The sequence below is a fragment of the Prosopis cineraria genome, unplaced genomic scaffold (assembly GCF_029017545.1).
Source record: "Prosopis cineraria cultivar Desert tree isolate PC_DT_omini unplaced genomic scaffold, ASM2901754v1 PC1, whole genome shotgun sequence".
In the NCBI taxonomy this organism is placed as follows: Eukaryota; Viridiplantae; Streptophyta; class Magnoliopsida; order Fabales; family Fabaceae; genus Prosopis; species Prosopis cineraria.
The window spans coordinates 38,941,708-38,950,817 of NW_026555332.1; the positions used below are offsets into that span (position 1 = coordinate 38,941,708).

At 32.3% G+C, this 9,110-nt stretch overlaps 1 protein-coding gene across 2 annotated transcripts; it reads left to right on the forward strand.

Moving 5' to 3' along the window:
- Positions 1–3,346: 3,346 nt before the first annotated feature.
- Positions 3,347–7,647, forward strand: LOC129295069 (uncharacterized). 2 transcript variants are annotated; one of them, XM_054933553.1, is made up of 7 exons: positions 3,347–3,963; positions 4,086–4,235; positions 4,357–4,452; positions 4,895–5,029; positions 5,198–5,386; positions 6,282–6,637; positions 6,731–7,647. In XM_054933553.1, the coding sequence occupies exons 1-7, from the start codon at positions 3,381–3,383 to the stop codon at positions 7,334–7,336; spliced, it is 2,115 nt and encodes a 704-aa protein (XP_054789528.1). In that variant the 5' UTR covers positions 3,347–3,380; the 3' UTR covers positions 7,337–7,647. The 2 variants fall into 2 exon arrangements, with proteins under 2 accessions (XP_054789528.1, XP_054789531.1); XM_054933556.1 differs by having other exon boundaries at positions 6,282–6,630; positions 6,731–6,825.
- The last annotated feature ends 1,463 nt before the right edge of the window (positions 7,648–9,110 follow it).

The window sequence follows — 9,110 nt, forward strand, 5'->3', positions numbered from 1 at the left end:
TGTATTTAAATGATAGAATATTTGGTTTTAAATCTAAATCCAAATCTACCATTGATAAGCATTTGAACTTAATTTTTCTGATCTTAAATAGTTGCCTTGCGTTCTTTGTGCTTTGCATATGAATAAAACCATCCAGTTAAATATATAAGATCAACCTCGCTCAAAGAAATAATGTTTGCGATTCGTCGTTTTTTTTTAAACAACATGTAAAGAAATATTTTATTTGTATTGTTTCATGTTACTTTGCAAGACCTAATTAAATATAATAATTTTTTTGGCCAGTAATTAAATACAATAATTTGTACTATCAGACTATAACAAGCGTCAAGCGAAACGCCTCCAAGTTTACACTTTAGACAATACACACAGAAACAGATACGCTCGCACACGTGTGATATGAATATCAACTAGTCAACATTAATTGTTCTTAAAATCGCTCAAATTAAATTTATGTAATAAAGCAATTAGGTACTCAAACTAGCTTATATACTTAAAATACTTCATTATTTTTATTTCAACAAAATTGAGATATATGGATTTTTACTGACAATATTTCTATTACCTCTTATTATTATGTTGTGATTTGATTTGATAAAAATGTAAAGTATGTTCCTCCATCTTCTTCTTTTTTTGATTGCTCACATCTATTATTCTAGTGGAGACAATCATATTCAAGATATAGTCGGGTATTAAAATCTTTGTTTGGTTTTGTTGTGAGGGTCCAACTTCTTCTACTAGACCAAACTGCCATTGGTCCCTCCATCTTTTTCTAAATTCAAAGGATTAATAATATATTATTTCTTTAAATTAATATTTATTATTTGAAATATATAAAAATATATTGCAAGTGTTCATTTATAAATTATATTTGTTAACCTATAATGGAAGTCTACATCTCTAATTCAAATTTTAATTGAATTGTTGATATTGTGGTTTGGATGTTATAAGTCTTATTATTCTCTTTACGTTTTTAATTTAAATATAATTTTTAATAAGTATTTTTTTAAAATATTAATTTAAGATACAAAAATATTAAAATTAAAAAAAAAATAAAATATCTTAATTATAATATCCAGGTTGAAAATTTACTAGACACACTTTTATCCATAATTTTACAAGTATGTACAAAGTAATTAATTTCACGTTCATGAATTTTCCCTATATCTCCCACGATTCAACAGAATATATTGCCTATAGTTTTTGCCTTTTAGGATAAAGAAATTAGCTTGATCCAACAAGGGAAGCCAGTATTTTTCTGGTAATTTAAAAAGAAACATGATAAATTGAACGGTCATGCATATGAACAGATTTCATCGAGGAGATTCTGAATGAATAGAAAAGTTTGCCCCTGGGTCCTGTGTAAACTGTAGAAACCTTGGAGGAAAGTAAGGTCATTGTCCAGCTTAAGATTGGTATTCTGTGCATGACCTATATATATATATATATATATATAGTGGCAAAAGCCCCGTGCTTCGCTTCATCCTTGCCTGTCTATATATTTTCTTTGTCTCATTTTACCTCTCTCACCTTTTGGCTTTTGTGTTGATGACTCTTGTTTTAAGATTCTCCCGTCAATATACAAGAAGCAAAGGATATATACACTTACTAGCTTTTGTGACCTTCAATATTTTCTGCTTTTGATCCTTTGATTTTTCTCTCTAAAACTTGTAGTTGTACAGTTATTCAACTGCATCTTCAAGTATCATGCATCTACTATTACAAAAATAATTTTTAACGTCATTAATTTATGTCAGTTTTATAAAAAAAACTGAAGTAAAAAAAAAAGATCAGTGGCAATTTTATAATTTTTTTAAAAGAGTTCTTACATTGGTTTTTTTAAAAACTAACGTGAAAAACTGTTTTGTTTTTTTAAATTTTTGCTTCTTTTTTTACATTAGTTTCAAAATAACTGATGTGGAATATAGAAACCGTGTTGGTTTTTTTTTCAAAACCGATGTGGTATCTCAATTTAAAATTTAAAAAGTCACAGACGTGACTCTTCAGATATATTTTTTCTTAGCTTTTTTAGATTTGTAATGTAAGTCTTCTCTTATCTCTTTTTCTTCATTTTTATTCAAAACTAACACCTTTTTCCTCCCTCCACCATTTGAAGTCCCGTCGGTCACTATTCCATAGCCACTTTGCCACCCTTCATTGTCACCGTCATTGTTTAGGTTCCATAGGTATGTACATTTCATTTCTCTTCCATTTTTTACAAAATTGGAAGAGTAAACATTTCTCCTCCATCTTTATATTTCTCTTCTATTCGAAGTACTTTTCCATTCCTTTTCCACTCTGTTGGTTGTGGTGTGTGGGTTGTCGTAGGTGGTATGTTAGTAGCAGTTAGTGTGTGGGTCTTCCACTCGTGGTTTCCTCCTTGCTATTTCAATTTAGTGTTGCTCATCTTCCATCCTTTTCTTCCATTAGAGAGATTTTGCTAGCTCTTCTACCATAAGTTTTTATTTTTATTCATTTTTCTTTTTTTTTTGCCTATTGATATTCTGATGGGTTGATTTAATTGAATATTTGTATAGTTAGATATTTCAATAGATGAATTTATCCCTTTAAATCTTTAATTTAATTCTCAAATTTATACTTTATAATAGTTGATTTAATTGAATATTTTTATATTTAAGTATTTAGATTGTTGAATTGATTTAGTTAACATTATTATTGATCTTGGATTAATTATATGTATTTTTTAGTATTCAAACAAATATATGTGTGTATATACATATGGATTAACATATTAGTTATATAAAGAAAATATTATATTAATTTATTTTATAAATATATATTTAATATAATTGTAACTTGTTGCATAATCATTGTGATCTTATGATCACGCAAGACATACATTTATATGTTATAAAAGGTTATAGTATAAATCTACTCTAAAAGTATCCAGCAATAACCGCCACTTACTTGTTTTGAGGTGATAGATGATGAGAGGAATTGTGCTAGTTATAATGAAACTTTTTTTTGGTACCTTTTTGGGTTTAGATTTTAATACAGTTCTCAGTTTCAATTTTCTTTTTTAAAAAAAGTATTCTGCAAGAAGTTAAAAAAAAAAAAAAAAACATAGGTTGGATGGATTTATGACTTTTTTCTAGCTTACGACGTACACTATTTTTCTTTTGCTTTGCTTTGTTTTGTTTCCTTCTTTTCTTTATTCAGTTTAACGCTGTCCCCACCTGCAGTCCTATACCAAGTCTTTTTCAGTTCTGAAGCTAATCAAGCAATCTAGTACTCATTAATTATTTATGTTAACGCGTGTTGAAGAAGTACAGAGTTTGGTATAAAATGACAGCACTCAGATGATGAATGGTGATCGAAACGGCGAACATTGTGGTTATCATTTCATCAACAAACTCAAACAAATGGATCCTTTTTCATGGCCAGCTTCAGAGTTAGAGACTGAGGGTCATCCACTAGCTTCTGAAGAGGAAAATAAATTATTATGCCAGTCCACATTCAAAGGTGACTGGAAAAAGGTGACAGAGTTATATAAAAAAACAACAGGGGTTCAGAGCACAGTGATCACACCAGCGAGCTCACAAGACACGGCGCTGCACGTGGCCATCAGTGATGACAGAGAAGAAGAAGTGAAGAGTATGGTAGAATCAATCGTCAATCACAAGAACGAAAAAGCTCTGATACTGCAGAATGGCAGAGGGGAAACCCCTCTGCATCGTGCAGCCACAAGAAAGTCGGTGACAATGTGTGAGCACATCGTGGAGGCAGGAGGGAGAATGCAGACGGATTTGCTCGGTATTCCTAACAAATGGGGCGAGACACCCATTTTCATGGCGGCTCTTTACGACCGTAAAGACGCCTTCATCTTCCTCCACAAGGCTGCCATTGTCATTGGCAAATACCAGCGGTACCCAGAAACACTTCTCACAAGAAGGGACGGTTCTGGAGAAAATGTACTTCACTGTGTCATCAGGAGAGAGCATTTGGGTGAGCATCTCATTTATATATATATATATATGTGGTTATTTTGTTTGACTGCAGGTTCTTCAGACGATATAATTAATGAATGGTTATTGGTGTTGCAAATATTATCAAACATGTATACGCAGATCTGGCATTCCACGTAATCAACATGTACCCAGATCTTGCGGGCAAGGCCAATGAGAAGGGAGAGACTCCTCTTCATGTGCTTGCTGGCAAACGTTCTGCCTTTAAAAGTGGCCTGAGCCTATCGTGGTGGAAGGAGATCATATACAACTGTAAGTATAAATACCACTACGCTAGCTAGTATCTTTCAAGGGGAAAAAAATAAAATAAGATTAATTGCCAGCTTTGGCCGTATGCATTGCTGATTGATAATTATCGTGTTTTCGACGAAAGGTGTCAATGTCGATCTGCCGAAATATGATCCGGAATGTTGTGGGAAAATTAACGAGAATGCATGGCGACCGGCCAAGTCATCTGGCAACCAACGTGGTAAAATTTTCGAACATCAAAATTTGGATAAATTTTCTCTGAGATTTTTGTTTGTAAAATTAAATAGCATACAACTGGATCGCCCCGCTTTTTAATAATACACTTATTTTTTAAAATTAAATGAAAGTTTGTGCGCTATATATATTGGTTTCATTTTTATTTTGTTAGCTGAATCGTCCTCCAACTTAATTCAAAATATTGAAATAAAATGTTTTATGGAAGGCGTTTTGATGAAAATTAAAAGTTACATTAAAGTATACATGTTTTGATAATAAAAAGTCAAAACAACATAATTTCAACAAACACAAAATAATTTTTATTTTTAATATACTATTTCAAATATTTGACACTCAAAAGTATAAGAAATCAGCAAATTCAAATCAGAGAGGGAATAATTTTCCTTTCACATCCAAACATGCATTCATGATCTGTTGGTGCGCAGGAGAGAAGAATGGAGGGGATCCTGAGGCCCCAAATAACTCCTATATTAATAAAGATATTCCACAGAATTATACTACCTGTTGCCAAGTTTCGGTGTCTGTCTACCAAATTCTGATTCGCTTCATGGGATTGGCCGGTATGCTCCTTCAACTTTCATTTCTTGCTCTCTCGTTATAAATATCTAAAACTTATGAGAGGCCACATATTATTTGCAATATTCTACTCATTTTATAAGATGTAAATAGTGTGGCTCATGTTATTCTGAGTCAAATTTATGCTTGATTCGTGTGAATTTACTTGACAGGGAATAACATAGTTAGCAAAATAAGGGAAGAGAAAGAAAAGCATGCGTGGAGTGTTGGGATATTGAATGCGCTCATGGAAACTGGAGAAACATACGTTTCTGTTACTTATGGAAGAGGCCCCGGAAGGAGCAAAGTATTTGATCCAAGAAAGCAAAATCCACCAACGGCTGGTGAAGCTCATCAGAATGGTACAATACAATCCATTCGATTTTCAGTTCTTTCAAATCAAAAGACAATATCTTCTGCAGTATTTGACACATGGATGAATATTAGGCACAGTAGGTGCTCATCTTTGACATGAGCAGAGTACATTTGAATAATTAATATACATCAGTTATAAAAATTTTAATATTAAATTGGATCCTCTATTTATAAAATAAAATTTGGATCCTCTAAATTAAATCTTGACCAAATTTAAAATAAAAAATTTATTAAATTATTTTATAATTTTTATTTTACTCAATATAATATAAAATGATACTTGAAATCTCAACAACTTAAATTTTAATATGAATGGTTTAAATCTCATTCCCAAAATGTGCACATAGTGCTCATAGGTGGGATGAGCATGGAAACTGAACCGCTTGTCAAGTGGTTGAGAGTGGTTCATCACATGTACAATTGTCATTCTCACATGAGTCTCCAGACTCTTTATATTGTACTGATTTCCTCACTTTGAATAATATTCTAAACAGATCCATTTATTTCTATTAGGGCTGTTTTTGACTTAAATCTTTACAATTTTTTGTGATTATTTTTATATATTATTTTAATGTAAATCTATCATATCTCTATTTGATATTTTAGGATATATTTATTATTATTTAAGATGCTGATGAGGAGTTCTATATATATATATATCTCGTCTTTCCATCTCTCATAGCAAAGACCATTATTGAAATTTTTATTTTCTATAATGAAATTATTTGCTCATTGTCCGTGGGTTTCTTTGTCCCTCAAATTGGGAGTTTTTCCACATTAAATTTCCTGTGTCATTTTATATCATTTTTTTAATTTCTCTATAATTTTTAATTATTTTATCTTATTTACTTTTGCTGATTATTTATTCACTTCCTATAACAGATAAGGAGACAGAAATTTATACGCCCTTGTTGGTGGCAGCCAGGGGAGGTGTAGTTGAAGTCGTGAATAAAATTCTAAGCCAATTACCAGTGTCCATCTACGATACCACGTCGAAGGACAAGAATATATTGCAGGTGGCAGTGGAGAACAGGCAACCCTGGGTTATTGAGGCAGTTCGTAAACAAGTCAACAACAAAACATTAAAGCTTAATCTTTGGGACGACCTTATTGAATCAGTGGATACTGATGACAACACTGTATTGCACTTAGCAGCCAAATATGATGATTCCATCTCTCACCACTCGCAGGTTCATGGCGCTGCCATGCAGATGCAATGGCAAATAAAGTGGTATGAGGTAACTAATAAACTCGTGCCAGTTTATTATATCCATGTACGTATGTAATTTAATTTAATTACCTACTTTTTGACGATGGAATTTGAATCACAGTATGTGAACTGGTTGTCGGCAAAACACTTCCTTTTCCTTACCAACCGAAAAGAAGAAACTCCGGAACAGATCTTCCTTCGAGACCATAGAGCGCTTGTCAAAGACAGTGAAGAATGGCTCAATCGTACGTCTGAATCTTGCTCGGTGGTGGCCGCCCTGGTTGCCAGTGTTTCCTTCGCGACGTCGAGCACTGTACCCGGCGGTAACGATGAGAAGACCGGCAAACCAACCTTAGAAGGACATCCTTGGTTTGATGTTTTCGCTATCCTTGCACTTATGGCGCTCTGCTTCTCTGTCATTGCACTGATCATGTTTCTTTCCATACTAACCTCTAAAAAACAAACCGGGGATTTTTTGAAAAAGATTCCAATGAAGCTTTTTCTGGCCTTAAGCTCACTCTTCGTGTCCATTTTCTCCATGTTCATCTCTTTCTGCGCCGCGCATTCCTTCGTGCTCGAGGACAAGTTCAAGAAATCAGTGCTTCCTCTTTATATCCTTGTTTGTCTTCCAGTTTCCTTCACAATCGTAGAGTTTCCGCTCTACAAGGATCTTGTGGAAGCCCTTGTTGTGAAGGTCCCAAGACCACACGATCTAGGACGTATTTAGATCCAATATGGATTGTGTTTATCCATATTATTATATGTTGCTTTGGGATTCTATCTTCCCCCTCCCCCTCATTATTATTTGATAGTATGTTTTAATCAAGATTTTCTCATCTCCTAAGTTGCAGGATTTTACTCCTGTACCGTGACGCTAAAAATAGGTAACTTAGTCAAGTGTTTGCCTGTATTTATTTTGCTTCCTGGGATTCATCAGTACATCCCTTCAAGCTTCATTTCTTGCTTTCTCATTACATCTAAAATTTACCTGTCCCGTGCGTTGCACAGGAAGCATTCGCCGACATATCATATAAAAGATCATGTCTATTATTATCATAAACATCATTCACTCTCCCGTGCGCACAGGAAGTATATACTTTCATTGTAATCAATTTAAAAGTTTTATAAATAAATATATATCATTGAAAAAATTTCAATAATAATCGCTAACTGACATTTAAATTATATTATTTTACTTGCTTACAATGCTGTTATATGAAGAATGGTATTTAAAAAAAATCTGAGATTAAGTTATGCAAGTAATCATAAAAATGTTTTATAACAAATCAAAATATTTATAGAAGCATGTTGTGTAATATTTGATCAGATAATATAACAAAGAGACAAAAAAATACTCCTAGGTTGCCTTAGATCATTAACCTTGGATAATATTGAATTTGTATCACTTACACAAGACATTAATGGATCTTTTAAATTGCCTATCCTTGGGAGGGAGATATGTTTCCTTTCTAGAAGAATCATTGAACCACTGTTAGTGCTATTCACAATTAAGCGTGATAGTGCTCAGTATAACTCAATTAGATTGTCATATAAAATAATATTAAATGTTAAATATTGATATCAATACTTTTATTTTAATATCACCGCCCAAAAATGCAATTTTTTTTTCTAAAAGAGAGATTATTTACTTTTTCTCATCAATCTCTGCATTTATTATTTTTATTGAATTAAGAAATAGATAGAGCTAGGCCAGTCAATAATTCAACGTAAGCCCCACTAATACCTAAATTCATTCACATCTGTTTACGGTCTAGAGTAAAACAAAAACTCTGGGCTCAACTCTATTTTCCCCCTTTGATACTGTTCTAATCTAATATAATTAATATTTCTTCTTCTTCTTAAAAACTTTTTCTTGCCCATTTCGTCTCTTCTACATGACACTTCAATAAAGTGTTAATGTCCACAGAAAGAACAGTCAGATCTGAAACACATAAGACTTGCAGAAAAGGTTAATTAATCAGATCAGGATTCATCTTGAAGTTGTTATTGAGGCTTAGATGTTAGATCCTCTCTTCATTTTGTTAAATTGATATCGGTATTATTTTAAAGTAAGAAGCAAGATAGTTCTTGTCTGCGAGTCAGTCACATGACAGTTTTGGTTGATGGGGATATAAATGACCTCTCCAAAACATTGTTTCAAGATATCAATTCTCTCAAATTTGAAGTTAATGTCGAAAATGACAAATAAAACGAGGAAAATTACTTTTAATACTTTTTTTACAATTTAAATTCACAAAATATACATGATTTTTAGTCCATAATTTCAATTATATATTTTTATAAAAGGGAAAATACATCAGTAAATCTCTATACTTTGATTTTTTGTTTTTTTTATTTCTACAGTTTTATTTATTTATTTTCAGTTCTTTTAATTTGATTCATATGCAACATTAATTAGTCCCTATAGTTTTAATTTCATTGTGACTCTCTCTCTCTCTCTCTCTCTCACAACAATTTTCATTGTAACTCTATTAACCACT